We start from the raw sequence: 15,752 nt of genomic DNA on the forward strand, positions 1-15,752 counted from the left end.
ATAGCAACAGCGCCCTCCTCTGGTGGATGTGGTGAACAAACAAAATATGCACGTTTTAAAGTGTTGACGTTGCACATAATGCGTTTACTGTTAAAAAGAGCTCAAGAACTTATGAATACCTTCGAACAGAGCATCACATTAAAAACAAGAACAGTACAAATGTGTTAAATTTCTTTCCTCCACAACAGAAAGTGCCATTATATTGCAGTTAGAAACTCAATGTACAGAATACAAAAAATGCCTATGTATCTACAGTACACATTAAATAGTGAGATATAATAAGATCATGTTTGAGGCATCTTATGACCTTAAAGTGATTGTTGTTTGTTTTTCTTTGGTTCATTTGCATTCCTTCATATAAGTAAGGGATCGAAAAGCTTCCCATGAAAAGTTCTCAGAAATGCCATATCTGACTGTATTTGATTTTGTTCCTTTTATGCAAAAGTGAGGTATTTTTTTAAAAAAAAGCTGATTATAAAAGACAAAAGTGTCAAGCATGGACCACTTTAGACAGAACAGAAGCAAAAGCGGGCATTAGTTCTGCAACAATATGACGCAAAAATGTTCTGAAGTTGCTGACTCAATTTCATCCCCATTTTGCATTTCAATGCAATGACAGAGTTGGGGAAGAAAAATGCATTTTTTTACAGGCAGCGATAAAGTGAAATCGTATGGTTCATATTAGCGGTCAATAACTTGTGTAAGCTCATGACTGGGTTCATGTGAGGTTTATAGTATCTTTTAGCGTCTTTACAACTTGGCCAAAGAGGTGCCGTGAATGCAAAACTCCCGAGCAGAATAAAATGTTCCAATAAACCGAATGAATTCACAGCTGGAGGACAGGCTAGCTTCCAAAAGCCTCCACATAATACTACGCTTGCTCCATACTTGTCGCATGAGGAGCCGCTGATTGTAAACAACACTTGCTACTCCACCTTCCAGATGGCGATCTTCCCATCATGCTTGGCGGCGCCGCTGAGCACGTAGCGGTCCTCGGCCGAGCACAGCGCCGTCACCTTGTCGCTGTGGCCGTGCAGTTCCTTGAGGACCTGCCGGCGCTCGGCATCCAGTATGTACACCTTCCCTTTGCTGGACGAGCGGCCGACTCCGCCGATCCACACCTATGGAGGGAAGCCTTTTTGTGTCACGGCCTTTTTTTCTGACTATATGTTTGTGTGTTTACCTGGTTTTTCACTCTAATCATGCAGTGACATCCAGTGCAGTCCTGTAGCGCCACCCGGTGGTAGGGCTTTGATGCATCCTTGGTATGCCAAATGCATACTTGTCCGGAATCCACGCATATGCTCCAAACTTCCTCCCTCTGACGCACACATACAAATTCACTTTAAGTTATAAATTATGAAGAAAAATGCTTGCAAATCAGGACCTGTGTATTACCTCAGGTAACAACAGCACAGCGCTGAATGTGGCTGCAGAGCCTTTGTGTTGCTCGGGCAAGTTCAGACGGTGCTTTAAAGAGCCGTTCCTCCACACCTCCATGATGCTGTCCCTGGAACCTGAAGGAGGAGGTGAGAAGGAACGCGAGAGCTGGATGCATTTCATTGGCTGGCTTTTTGAAACACTGAGACACTTACAGCACCACAGGGTCACGTTGAAGCTGTGCACCGAGTGCAGGCGGTCACAGGACAGGTGAAAGCTCTTCTTCACCTGACACACAATGGGAAGGAGATTTTAGGGAGGGAACAAGGAGACCCACTGTGAGTTCTTGTTTGTAGGGGCGCTCATATTTTAAAAAAATACAGCTCACCAGTAAAAATATATTTACACATTTTTGGGAATTAAATCTTACCTGTAGCGTGGAAACATCCCACACCATGATGGTTCCCTCGGCACTGCAGGAGTACGCCACCTTTTGACTGCAAGAACATCAGATGATGATGTCAAAATTCTTTGTTATAGAACATGTAGAACCTTTCAGAACTCTGCATTTTGCCAGCATGGGTTCACCTGTATTTGTCCGTGTCCAGAGCAAGTCCGGTCACCTCGGACCTGTGATCCGTCAGCTGTCTGTTGCAGACCATGGCCACCATGCTGATGATGTAGATGACGGAATCTTCTGAGCCCATCCACACTTGGTCTTGGTCTACTGCTAGCATGCAGTTCTGAACCAAGGGAATGAGGAGACATGGAATATAAACAGCAGCACATTTTGTACTTCCTCAATATTTCCACTAGGTGGCAGTGATGTCCCACAGTTCCACTACAATTTAGTAGTCATTCATTTTGAGCAGAGGAAACTTCATTGCGGGGCTAGGTTTAACAAAAAAGTGATCAGTTTAACACGCAACATAAACAGAAGGGTTGAATGTGTTTTGCCGGACTTTAGACTCTCTTGGTTTATAAAATAACTCCACTGCAACACAGATGAATGATCTACCTTGCAGGTTTAATGAAGCGTCGCGCCAAGGTAACGCGTTTCATGTGACTGAAGTTCAGCGAGACGGCGGAGGCATAAAACACGTTGAAGGAAGAGGCCGGCAAAGTTAATGGGAGGAAAACATGTTTATGCGTGGCTGATGTCAGTAGCATGCCTGTTTAACGGCCCAAGTCTGCCCGGTAACACAAGGCGGCCGGGTGTACTCAGGAGGCCAAAGAACATTAGCAATTTGTTACGTGGACATTCCTTTCCATCTGCCGTTTGCAAACACGTTTTTTCAGATTCATTTGCGTGTATTTTCTTTTTGGGTGCATTTTGTATGTTTTTACCAATTTGGCGTTTCCGACTTGACAAGTGTGCGTGAGAGACCAGCTGGAGGCGTCAAATACCATCACCTTGCCACCGCTCACAGACACCCACAGTTGACCTGAAACAAACACACGGTTGGTTATCTGCCCATACTTTTATCACCAATGTGTGACCGGCGTTTGTCACGATAGTGAATGAGAAGTTATGATTGAGGTCAACCCTCCTGGTATGTTATAAAACAAACATCTGCCGCGCTTCTTTTCAAAATTACTTTTGAATTGGCATAGGCCTAAAACGACTTCACCTGCAGAAGGTCACATTAACCTGTTGACATTTTTGGTATGTCAAAGAAACCAAAAATATCTAGATAGGGAGCTCTTTGAACTGCTATAAAAAAAATGATTACAATTTTTTTTAAATAAATAATGCAATGGGCCATGTACCAGACTAGTTCAAGCAAATTTGTTTCTTACAGCAAACAAGGAGCATGAACCACCACCACAGACAGACCAAACTGCTTTGGAATCCAACTGTAAAAATGTTCTCCTTCTGTGACGAATGGAAATATTTGCTGGTCCAACCCCACCCAGCTTCAGTTAACGGTCCTCTACTCAAAACACGTTGGCGGTGAGGGAGCTGAAAGGAAGCTATTTGACATGAGGAGAGGCAGCGCTGTGGCCGAGCGCCAGGAATTCAACTCCGTGACCTACATTCAAACGAGAGGCTGGCGGCCATCTTCTCAATGGTCACGTTTGTTCTTTTCACCCACACAGATGGCAAAGCGAGTCAGCCTGCCACCAGAAGGACGTCTTAAGTGGCACCGCCTGCCAGCTGAAGAACATCCTTGAGGATTCAGATACCCACTTGTTTCAATAATATGTATTTTTTTAATTATGCGCTTGTTTCTATGATACACCAAAAAGGTCATTGTGACCAAAAGTCACAGAGTCAACGGAGGAGGGAGTGTCCTGCCCGTGATGTGATAACAGAGGTCAGCATTGTTTTGTGTCACTTACCCGGCGTGTAGAGAAGAACGTCAATGGCACGAGGTGCAGTGAGTTCCAGCGACGGGTTAATCTTGTGCTTGAGCGTCTCGGCCGTCGTCCTGGGAACCATCATTGGCACTGGAGACACACAAAGACAGAACACAAACCTGATGCGGAAAGTATTTGGCCCTCAAACAATAGCTACACTTGACAATCCGTAATCTAATCATGTTTATTATTTCATCTGGGGAACCAGTTTTATTTGGTTGTGGGTCTACCTTCCATTTTGATGCGGTCAAAGTGAGCCAGCTTGGAGGCGGCGTAAGTGGCCTTGCTGCTCTGAAGGCTGCCCACCACGGCGTCAATCAGCAAGGCATTGGTCAGAGCCTGCTGCATGTACTGGGGGTCCTAGAAAAAAAAATAAAAACTCTTGCCATGATGCCTGCTAGCCAGAAGCTGAGCTGCATTGTTGTTGTTTACAGACTAGGCGTGTTGATTGCGTACACGTTCCGTCATTGGGCGTTACCTTGTGCTGGTCGGCCAAGTCCCGCCCGGCCCACATCTCTTTGACCATCAGGTTCCACAGTTCCGTCTCCGTCTTCAAATTGGCCTCGAAGGCCTCCTTCCTGCCCCGCACGCGCAGCTTCAAGGTGGGGATTCGCAGGAGCAAGAAAGGAGCCGAGGACACTTTTACCTCCTGCAGGGAAAAACACAGAACTTAACCATGTTGTTGCATGGCGGTCATAACCTTTTTTGTTTTACCTCCAAATCCCTGTACTGCGCCACCTCCACGTAGCCGGGGCGGCCGTCGGTCAGGAGGAAAAGCCGCCGCTGGGTCATGGCGATCTTGCCCACGCCGCGGCTGGTCTTGACCGAGGAGGACAGCTTGAAGACGCACTCGCTGGGTTCGATGTGCTCCAGCACAGACGCGGGCAAGCATACCTGAAATAACAACAAAACACGATGACTTGTTCTATTGCTGCAAAAAAAAAAAAAAAGTATATTTTTAAGTGATGACTCCACACCTCTTGTGCCTCAGCCTCGGTTTCTTTCCAGATGGTGTAGAAAACACGAAACAAGTCAGGTCCAACCTGCTTCTGATGCCCTAAAATGAACAACAAAAGAAACACATGTTTCTCTTTTATTGGAACGTGTCACATCGAAACGTGTATGGACTCCGCACAGGTAGCTTTATGAGGAAAAACAAACAAGAGGAGCCATTTGTGTTCGAGCAAGCGGGGGCTGACATGCTGAGAATAAATGACAGTGTCAAAATCAATTCCACTTTTATGGCCCGTCTAAATAAACAGGGTACAAAGAACAAACGAGAAAAGAGTTACGGCGACATGGAACTCTTTCTGACTCCCCCCCTCCCCCTGCTGGAATAATATTGACCGTCTCCAGGTCTCTCTTATCGCTTCTACTCGCCTTGTTCTAATCACTGCCAAGGAATGCGGTCAGGTCACAGCGGCAGCTCTTTACTAAACAGCCTCAAGCAATTTTCGCATCATGCAGTGCGAAGAAAATAAATACAATATCATGATGGATCAGAATCTGATATTATAGAAATTACTTTTTTTTTTTTTTAATGTGAGCAAATCATTCACCTTGAGGTAGAAACTCCTTGGAGATCAACTTTGACTTACCAACGGTTAGAGCGTCAAAAAGCCTGTAAATGGTCCCCTGGTCTTTGACCATCCCCGATTCCTGGACGCACTTGACAAACTCGTCCAGCTGCATGTACTTTTTGGGCAGCTGGAAACGTTTCACCGTGGCTTCCTCGGGTTTACTGTCGTGTCGCTCGCGTTCCTGGTCCCGCTTGAGGCGGCTGATGAGACGCTTGAGTTCCGGCCGTCTGTCCGCCTGCCACAAATCCGTTCACAGTCAACATGATTAAAAGCATAACATTAAAAGTTCTGCAGATAATAAACACCTGCAGACGGTCGGATTCCGACAGCGAGTCCACCAGAGATTTAACCATCTGCAAAGGGAAGATGTCCGAGTCGGTCTTGTAAAGACTCTGGAAGTCCTCCAAAGCATCCAGACGCCTGTTTGACACCGTGTTGACCAAACCACGCAGGTAATGATACCTGGACAAAAGCGGGGAGTACGTCAAGAGCTTCAAACATGTCCACTAAGTATCTTGTCATTACCTGGCCAGCAGGGCAGCTTCATCAGGAGCAGTGGCGCTTATGACCTTGCCCAGACTCGTAACCATTTCCGCGTAATAATTTTGGACATAATGATAGGCCAAAGGAGGCGGAAATTCGGGAAGACGGAAAACCATCACGGGTTTCTGAGGAAACTTCAAGCCTGGGATGAAGAAGGAAGAACTCATCAGTTGATATGAGGTCATCTTTCTAGCACGCACACACACACACCAGAGTCGGGGGTCATCTTCCGGAGAGAAGCCGGCCTAAGTGGGCTGATGCCGTTGAAAAAGTCGTGGGGCGACTGGTCCAGGTTGGGCATGCTGGCCCCCAGCCGCTTGCTGAGTCGGTTGTCCGGGCTGATGTAGCTGCTGTAGCCGTTGCGGGACAGCTCGGACATGGGCGGACGCCGGGACGTCTCGGTCACGCCGCGGTTCCTGCACGACGGCCAACAAATGTCACAGAAGGAGGACAAACATGCTTTTATCTACAACACACAGTCAGGAAGTTGATAAAGCTCAAGCGAAGACATTTCTCGGCTAAAATTGCATTTTGACCACATACGCACATTTCCTGCTCGTGACTTTGAGACTGAACGCGCAAAGCGTTTTGCACTTGTATCGTCACCATTGTCGAACATACCTGCGCGTGTTCAGCTCCATGCGGCTGAAGCTGTCCTGTTTCCTGTTGAGCCTGTCCCGCAGGAATGAATGAAAGATGTGAGTGTCTAAAACCTGAAAGCAGAACACACACAAAATAAAAAAACTGTCTGTGTGACATGCTGATGTAATTCATCGGGTACCGTTTTGTAGAAGGCTTGGTCCGCTGGCTCCCGGGTCCGCAAAAACTCCTCGCTGTTAAAAACTCTGTGCTCGTGGTTTAGAAAGTCCTGCACCCCTCTGGTAGAAAACACACAATGGACATTTTAAATTTGGATATAGAAGCAAACATCCAGCATACGGTGGACACATGCCTGAAGATGTTGACCAGCAGCTCCAGGCAGATGTTTTGTATCTGCTTGTTGAGTCGTCTTTGCCAGACTCGCCGCTGAGCTTGCATGGCCATGGTGTCGGTGGGCCATCCCAGGTGACACAGCTCCAAGTCGTAGTGGAGCTGCAGCGACTCGGCTCTTCACACACAAAGTTATTTCACAATCGAGCAGTTGTGCGTTGATACGTTTCAACATTGTTACCTCGAAATAAAACACTCAGCTGCGCTCAGAGGAATCACGGCGAGGTCGATGTCGTCGGCGCAGGACGACTGAATGATACCGTCGTCGATATTCACCAGGATGAGACCTTCCGTCTCCTGGAAATAAACAAAGAGTTAAAGTTCATATGAGGTCTGGATGAGGATTTTTCCGACTCACCGCAGCCACTTCTTCAAAATGACTGATGTGGCAGCCCATGAGGAAGGCGGTGGGCGCCATCAGGAAGTCCAGCATTCCTCGAGACAGCACGGGAACGTAAGGGTGCTGCCAGGTGAGCGGCTGCGTCGGGACGGAAAAGGAAGCGCGGTAAGAATTAGGAGAAACGATTCCTCATTTTTCGATGACCGACCTGCAGATAGAGCAAGAGGCACTCGGCAACCAGAGTCAGTCTGGCCCAGTCAGATGAGAAGAAGACCAGACGTTGCTCTTGGAGGAGGCATGACAAGATCTATTTAAATAAAAAAAAAAAAAACAGGCAAGGGGTGTTGAACAATTTAATAACTTGCCCAACACTAGCTGTCCTTGTTGCGTTAAAGTTTAAACTCCAGGAATGTTACCTGAAGGAGTATTGGATGTGAGAAACACAGCATAGGCAGGTGCAAGTTCACGTCGACGATGGGGCCATCCTGGTCCTCCCTGGATGGGAGAACCACCAGCAGGGGACGCAGGCTAAAGGACTGAAAACACAAAAAGATTGAGTGTTAAACAGATTGAGTAAAAAAAACCAGACGTTACTGCTTTACAGCGTGGCTAACTTGAACGCTATTGCTAACCAAAACAGCAGCGCATGTTAAGACTCGTGTCAGCCCCTCCCAGAATTTTCTGAAGGTTTACTGACCACGTGTAGCTGTCCAGGAGGCGGTAACGGGACGAGGGACAACTTGGCGGAAAACTCCTTCACGGTTTCTGTAAAATCGACTTGTCTGGCGGGTCGTAACTGGACCAGCAAACTAAAAGAGGGTCAAGAAGATGCGTCAGTTGTTGGCCTTTGAAAAATGGCAACGCTTCGGGGCTATTACCACGACAAGCAGTCCCTCAAGGCGTTGTAGTAGGGAAACTTGGAGATGACGCACACGGCGTAGGGCGCGAAAAGACGACATTTAGAAGAAATCCAACGATGGCCGTTCTGGATGGAAGCTTCCTGATAGGGCTGCACATACAAACCAATCAGAAACCACGACACAAAAGCACTTGTCAACCAAACAACCGTGTCTTGGAAAATGCACGTACCTGTACGGCTCTGTAGTACTGCGTTACAACTCCATGAGTTCGATTGCCCAAAATGTCGGTAAAAACCAGGAAGTGATACGCGTCTTCTCTTTGCTCATTGGACAACTGAAGACCACCTGACCACCAAAAATAACAAGTGAAAATGGTGTGGTTTTCAAACAACACCCCGATAAGTCATTGCAGGGATCAGACAGAGGTACCGGGAAAACAGAGCTGGGGCAACGCGATAAGGTCCAGATCCTTCGGAACGCTGATGTCCTCTGTTGCCGAGGATACCTCTGAGTGATTGGCGGCTTCCCCGTTATGTGCGGAGTCTGGAGCACGGTTCCGTTTCTTCTACAAGAGTGGTCCAAAGGTTCCAAAAGGTTGTAAAAAAAATACTTAAAGTCCCCACATTCCAAAATACCTTTTTGATGAAGCTTCTCCGCCGTTGCACACGGCTAAAGGAAGGACCAATCACATGACTGGAATTGGTCTCCTTGGAGACAAAAGGCGGGATGTGGACCTGCAGAACCTCTGCATCCAGAAGAGGAAATTCCACAAACTTATTTTGTTGATGATGCTGGTCAAAAGAAAAGCGGAAACGCTATTAAAATGATTGACGCAAAACAAAATTCTTCTTAATGTTCATGATGAATACCTGGTATAGGTCTCGGAGCTTCTCACTGGAGGCCCCAACCACCACGCATGCCTCCAACAGTCCCGAGGGTAGTTCCGCCATTGCAACAACACACGCACTGAAAAGAAACACAATGAGAGGTGATGACATCACAGTAATAGTCAAAGTTTACTGTACCCCACCATGAAGCTCACCGACCTCCCTGATGAAAATGATGACTCACTCCAGTTTCCAGTAACATGTGTGGCTTCAAAGCCAAGCCATGAAAACGCAGCGCAATTACCCCATGATGTGGTGACACACACACGTTTGCGTATAAATACACATCCTTTTGCAAAACTTCCTCGGTATTTTGAGGATCGGCTCGCCTTTTCCAAGGAAAATGCTTCCAAAGTTGCAGCGGTGAGAATAATGCAAGACCTGAGCTTACAGTTCTCATCTCAAATGCTCTTTATTGTTTGTCTTACTTAACCTTCAAAAAGTGTTTTTCCTTTAGTTCATTCCGGCCTCCGGCTGAGTGTGTCATGGAAACGCACACTTAAATCACCCCCTGTGAGGTTTGTGGGAACAAAACATCAAAACACAAGCTCTTAATAAAATGCAGATGTGATTCTGACACAAACAGCAGCAATTCGTTGCTTATTCCTTCCAGCAAGCGGCAAAGACCGGCTGGTGCATTTTTGTTGTTGTTCCATTTCTACAATTATGGGAAGTGACAACAGTCTTAGGTTCTTAGGTTGACTTTTGTGGCGATGTATAGTTGCCACATGTTCCTGTTTAGGTGTTCTAGACGTTTGCACTGACTCAGCAGCTGGTCAAGTGCTCCAAGTGCCGACGAGGAACGTTTTTATTGCATGCCAACAACAACAAACTTCCAAATAGTAATGAAGCTGAGCATAGTCGGAGTGATAAGGACAAAACAAGTTTTGCCTCATAACTTCTCGTCAGGTGTTTAAAAGAACTAAAATAACAACCGACTGAGGAAGCCCACGTGGACGACCAAAAGACAATTTTAAAACCTTCCTGTTATGTCACAGGGGGGCATATTAAAACTTATATTGTGTTTATATATATATTTGGATACTTTATTTGACTTTGTATTCAATTGTCACTGTTGTATAGTTTATTTACACACTACATAAAATGATCTGGATCAGTTTGGACCAAAGCCAAGATTATGCACATTAATAATAATTGTCTACAGTTCAAATTGTACGAAAAGAATGTCTGACAATAACAATTGGATGAAAAAATGCAGGAACTTGTCTTTGTAAGTGTAGATCTGGGTCAAAGCACTCTAATCTTTTATGTTTGACTGTTTTGAGACTCTTGCATCACCACTCAAAGACCAAATGTGCATGTTTGAACATCTTTGTAAAAGTGGTGGTGACAAAACAGACCAGGTTGGTAGTCGTGAATAACAAGCCAGTTGGCACATTAAAATCACTTACCTTCAATCTTTACGTTTCTGCAGACAAACTGCTAATTCCACATAGTCCTTGTGCCATTCCGAAAACTTCCACGTCACGAGCACGATACAAAGGTGGACGCAGGAACAGTTTGTCGTGCTTTCACAGTCGAGTGTGAGTGAATTTAGTGGCGTGACGCAAATGTCAAAAAAACGAGGATAGCCCGCTCGAATGTGAAATGAATTTCAAGTTACAGCGTATATCCGGGTAGGCGTTTCAACATTAAAGCAATTTCCTGTTCGGTTCCGGGTGTACAGAGAGCAAAAAGGCGCAATGGCACCACCTGCTGGAATAGTATACAATTCAATAATAACTTTAGTGATGGAACTCAGCATGTTCATTTATGTACATATACAATACAGTACATAATAGTGGATTCAGAAACAAAATGATTCACGCTGACAAATTTTATTTCTGCACATTTTTTCATTCATTCATTCACAGGCAACTCGAATAGTGGCATTAAAAAAAAAATTCACAAATTTAAAATTCCAGCATCACGTGGTTTCAAATCAAAATGAAGAGCGACTCCATTGATTTCTTTCATCAGAAGCACATGATGTAGATTGAATATCTTATGCTTGTGGCACAAGTGACAGAGTTTTCTAGGCTAATGTGACGTAGGTGGCGTCGGTGGTGACGCCGCAGTTATTGTCTTTGGTGGACATGAGGATGTAGCCGTCGTTGCCCCAGTAGGTGGACCATGAGTTCTTTACTAACCAGTAGGGCTCTCCGTTTAAGGTGCCGTATCCCACGGCGAGCACGGCGTGGTCAAGTGAATCGGTGGTGTTACCTGAGGAATAAGAAAATTGCGTGGATTCACTTTGCATATTCTTGACAAGAATTGTATGCTATTGTCATACCGCAGGCGGGTTCATAGTAGACGCCGTGGCTGTAGAAGACGAAGGATCTGTGCCCGGCGTCGATGCTGATGGCCACGGGTCCGTTCTTGAACAGCGCCAATCTCAGCGCGTCGGCGTCGCCCGACGTCACGTTGGTGTAGCTTTGGACGTGCGCCGTCAGCTGCGATGCGTTGGCGTGACAAAAGCCGTTCTGTGTGCCCGCAAGAGCTTTTGTTTTAATGCATGGTGTCGAATAAAGCTTGAAATGATTTTTAAATGATATGTTCTCACCATGCCCATATATGCGCCATAGGTCTCGGTCGTGGCGATGCCTCCGTGTTTCATGATCCACTCGTACGCACGCCACTCCTCGCCGCCGTCGCAGCCGTTGTTACCGAAGCCCCACGTGCAGTCCACAAGCATCTGCTGGGAGAGAACCTGCAGGGAACCCGTCTGGGGGGAAAAACAATAATAACAAAGGATGATATATGATGCAACAGAATGATATTATTTGCATAAAACAATTCTTGTGAGTTTTCCTTCTTAACCTTCAAAAAGAGAGCTCCTTCTAAAGCCCCCGTGGTGGCAAAGCTCCAGCAGGAGCCGCAGATGGCCTGGTCCTTCACTGGTGTCACAGCGCCTGTAATAAAAAATGAAAAGAAATAAATACATGAAAGAGTTCAGGAACGGCGGGGGGCGACTCACCGTAAAGGCGCCAGTCCAGCGATTCGGGGACTTTGACTCCTTCATATTTGTGGGTGGGGAAGGGGCGGCCTCGGTTGGGGGTCTTTCCGCGCTTGCGTCCCCTCATGGCGGCCATCTCTGACATGGTGCGGTCAGACAGGGAATTGAGCGCCAGCGTGAAGGACAGTCCCGCTCTGTTCTTGGAGTGGACGTATCTGCAAGGAGACGCAACACAAATTCAATCTTTAAAGTGTGGATATAAAAAATGAAAATAAAAAATGAGCAAGGCCCGCCCACCTGAGATTATGAAGAAAAGCCTGCTCTCTCTCCTCGTGCTCCCTCTGGTCACTGTACTGACGCTCAAACTTCTCCTTGAAATGATCGAAGATGCGCCGCGAGTGGCCTGAAGACGACGTGTGGATGAGATCTTTCATGGGATTGGCCAGCATGTGATGCTCCACTCCTGGACCGGGGAATCCTCCACAAGTCATACCTGTCCAATAATGTTTTTTTTTATCATACTGCCCTCATTTTTATTTACTTCTTTTTTTTTTGGCAAACCTTCTGGGAGGGAGAACACCATGGGGTCCACATTGGACGAGAACTCCTTATAATCCACCAGGTACTTGTCAAAATGGGAGCCCAGCAGCGTGTTGTAGCCCATCATCTCGTAGTGCAGAGGCGTGGCCGGATCCGTCCGGCCGTCGGCCCGCTTCTCCGATCGGGTCACCCACAGCGTGTAGGTGTTCTTCTTGTTGCCAACGGTGGTCACGTTCTGCCACACTTCACATAGGGAGCCGCTATAGTACTCCATCCTTAGGAACTGGGGAGGAAACACAAATACTCAGAGATGAAGTAGAAATAAAAAGAAGGATGAAATCATGGATGGCATCAACAAAGGAATGGAAACCGTGACAAAGACCTGAAAGCCGTCCACGTCAGGCAGGGCCGCTTGGGTCTTGACGGGTTCCTCCTTGGTCCCGTTGACCTGGAAGCATTTCATTACGTTCAGCTCTTCCTCGGTGGTCTCGGGGGTGATCTTGTAGGAAACCCCCCACGGCTGCTCGGCCCCCAGCTGGTATGTTGACACTTGTCCTGTTGGAATAAATGAGATGATAACAATCTTGTTTTGGATTCAATGTTGACATGGAAATAGACTGCTAATGTCAACAAACATCTTAATTTTCCTTTTCATGTGAAGCTTTTTCTGAATGTTTAAATCTCAATGCTTTGTAAAAACAATAAGAAGAAAACCATTTCAACACCATTGTGCCGCAGCGACTCATCTCCAAACTCGACGAGCTGGGCCTCAGTACCTCCCTCTGCAACTGGATACTGGACTTCCTCTGTCAGAGGCCTCAGGTGGTGCGTGTTGGCGACAAAATCTCCGCCAGCATCACGCTGAGCACGGGGGCCCCCCAGGGCTGCGTGCTCAGTCCATTGCTCTTCACCCTGCTGACGCATGACTGCACTGCGACCTACAGCGACAACCGCATAGTGAAGTTTGCTGACGACACGACTCTGGTGGGTCTCATCACGAAGGGCGACGAGACTCGGTACAGGTCGGAAGTTGACCTTCTGACCACGTGGTGCAGGGACAACAACCTCCTGCTGAACGTCAGTAAGACCAAGGAAATCATTGTGGACTTCCGGAAGGGTCACACAACACACCTGCCGCTGATCATCGACGGTGCTGTGGTGGAGAGGGTGAGCTGCACCAAGTTCCTGGGGGTGCACATCAGTGAGGACCTCTCCTGGTCCGCGAACACCTCGTCACTGGCAAAGAAAGCTCAGCGCCGCCTGTATTTCCTGCGGAAGCTCAGGCGTGCATGTGCTCCTCAGGCAGTCCTGTCTACATTCTACCGTGGCACCATTGAGAGCGTCCTCACCAGTTGCATCGCTGTCTGGGGTGGTAACTGCACTGAACAGAACTTGAAGGCCCTGCAGCGCATAGTGAATACGGCTGGTAAGATTATTGGTGCTTCGCTTCCCTCCCTGAAGGACATTTACACCTCCCATCTCGCCCGCAAGGCAACCTCGATTGCCAGAGATGTGAGTCACCCGGCTCACTCCTTGTTTGACCTTCTGCCCTCTGGGAAGAGGTACAGGAGCCTGCGCTCCCGCACCACCAGACTCGCCAACAGCTTCTTTCTCCAGGCTGTTAGGGCCCTGAACTCGCTACCCCCTTCTGCGTAGCGTGCGGCACTGTTGCGCTATTTTCGGGAATGTCTGCTGTACGCGTTTTTACGCTCTTAATTAATTATTTATTTATTTATTGTTGTGTTATTTATTCATTATTTATTCAGCACGCTTTTGTTATACTTGTTTACTGTTTGTCTGTTGTGAGCCATGTCTTGTCACCGTGGGATAGGGGGGAACGAAATTTCGGTTTCTTTGTGTGTCTTTGGCATGTGGAGAAATTGACAATAAAGCTGACTTTGACTTTGACTTTGAAAACACAAAACTGTCTATTGCACAAATGTAAACAGAACAAGGTCACATGAGATTGCAAGACGATGAATAAAAAGAGTTTCTGTTCCACTCCAGTCGTTTGCATGCAATACAGTGTGGTTTATCGGTTTCACAACCCGCCTAGAATGAAGAAAAAACACTCACCATGGTAGTAGTCTATACGGCTGGACTTTGCCTTCAGGTCAAACCAGGCCTCAAAGGGCTCCCTAATTTCAGCATAAGGCAACCAAATCACTCCTGTAAGGAAACATTATCATGAGATAAAGCGCTGATGACAAGAGCAAACAGTGAATTGTTTTTGCTCACCTTTCACATGATAAGCACGCCCGAAATCGGGAAGAGAAGGCAACGCTTTTGCTTCAGAACCTGCAAACAAAGATAAACTGATTTATTTTCCAGACAAGACTTATTGAAAGTAAAGGTAAGGAGATGGGTTTACATGATACACAAATAAGATTAACTTAATCTTGTTTTCATTCATTGTAGTGCAAAATAGCAGGAATGACTGTCTCGTGGAAACAATTAGCCAACAGTCAGCCACTTCACTAATCACATTGTGTTTTGTGTCATTTAAGGTTGACCAATGATTGACGTCATACATATGTCGGGCATATTCTATGTGCAAATTAGGGTACCACAACGTCATTACTTTTTGCTTAAACGGGAAGCAGACTTTAAATTAAGTGATTTATAAATAGATTTTGGATTGGATTTTTTTTTTTTTTTACACAAACTACGTAAACTTTGCTGCTAGTGTTAATGCAAAATACTGCAAAAAACAAATCAGAACGTTGACTGCCATGAAATAATGACAACAATTTCGATTAAAACAATATAACGTCATATTCGTTTACAACCCTGAGCTAATTGTAAGCACGGTAGCCTTACCCAAGACAGTCCACAGCAGAACGGCAGCGACGAACCACAGCCGCGTCATGTTCCGATCACTATATTCGATTAAAACTATAAAAGATTAAAAACAAACGTGAGGATCTACATGAAAACAAGACGCATCTCTGTACAAACTGTGACTCATTCACACGTAAACAAAATCTGAACCATGGGGGTCATTCCTTCGCTGTCCAATCACAGAAGAGTCCGAAAGTGTGTTGGCCAATCAGATAGAGAGAGGGCGGGCTTTGTCAGAGAATCATGTGATTCTTAGTCATGTGATCATATTTCCGAAGCTGACAGACGTAAAAATTGAGAAAAAAATGCTTATACTGTATTTATTTGAACGGAAACTTGCTAAACAGTCATATTTCGTCCTATTTTTCAGAATACATCTTTCCTAAACGCTAATGTAACAAATAACACACAGTCATGTTTTTATATTATATTTATGTGCTTTTTTTACTGTTTTGATTAAAATGCAATGCATTT

The 15,752-nt window shown here is 46.1% G+C and overlaps 2 protein-coding genes across 3 annotated transcripts; both read right to left on the minus strand.

Annotated features, from left to right (window-relative positions):
* Positions 1-53: 53 nt before the first annotated feature.
* Positions 54-10,561, minus strand: dennd3a (DENN/MADD domain containing 3a). 2 transcript variants are annotated; one of them, XM_088364736.1, is made up of 30 exons: positions 10,354-10,561; positions 8,924-9,020; positions 8,690-8,845; positions 8,484-8,616; positions 8,284-8,399; positions 8,073-8,203; positions 7,892-8,003; positions 7,611-7,730; positions 7,403-7,501; positions 7,213-7,332; positions 7,036-7,151; positions 6,817-6,972; positions 6,646-6,742; positions 6,486-6,577; positions 6,075-6,280; positions 5,847-6,006; positions 5,627-5,783; positions 5,340-5,556; positions 4,719-4,798; positions 4,456-4,635; positions 4,220-4,390; positions 3,972-4,101; positions 3,724-3,831; positions 2,728-2,825; positions 1,969-2,123; positions 1,811-1,877; positions 1,596-1,668; positions 1,399-1,517; positions 1,184-1,321; positions 54-1,121 (listed from the first exon to the last, which is right to left on the minus strand). In XM_088364736.1, the coding sequence occupies exons 2-30, from the start codon at positions 9,002-9,004 to the stop codon at positions 927-929; spliced, it is 3,783 nt and encodes a 1,260-aa protein (XP_088220862.1). In that variant the 5' UTR covers positions 9,005-9,020; positions 10,354-10,561; the 3' UTR covers positions 54-926. The 2 variants fall into 2 exon arrangements, with proteins under 2 accessions (XP_088220862.1, XP_088220861.1); XM_088364735.1 differs by having other exon boundaries at positions 8,484-8,619.
* Positions 10,562-10,763: 202 nt separating this feature from the next.
* LOC148379703 (digestive cysteine proteinase 2) lies at positions 10,764-15,429 on the minus strand. Its single transcript, XM_088365978.1, has 11 exons — positions 15,258-15,429; positions 14,676-14,735; positions 14,514-14,606; positions 12,820-12,992; positions 12,459-12,720; positions 12,195-12,390; positions 11,919-12,112; positions 11,762-11,853; positions 11,505-11,666; positions 11,235-11,424; positions 10,764-11,164 (listed from the first exon to the last, which is right to left on the minus strand). Exons 1-11 carry the CDS (start codon positions 15,304-15,306, stop codon positions 10,977-10,979), a joined length of 1,659 nt encoding a protein of 552 aa, XP_088222104.1. The 5' UTR covers positions 15,307-15,429; the 3' UTR covers positions 10,764-10,976.
* Between the last annotated feature and the right edge of the window lie 323 nt (positions 15,430-15,752).

This window comes from Syngnathus floridae, chromosome 21, assembly GCF_059516105.1.
Source record: "Syngnathus floridae isolate MCC-2025c chromosome 21, RoL_Sflo_1.0, whole genome shotgun sequence".
NCBI classification, from domain to species: Eukaryota; Metazoa; Chordata; class Actinopteri; order Syngnathiformes; family Syngnathidae; genus Syngnathus; species Syngnathus floridae.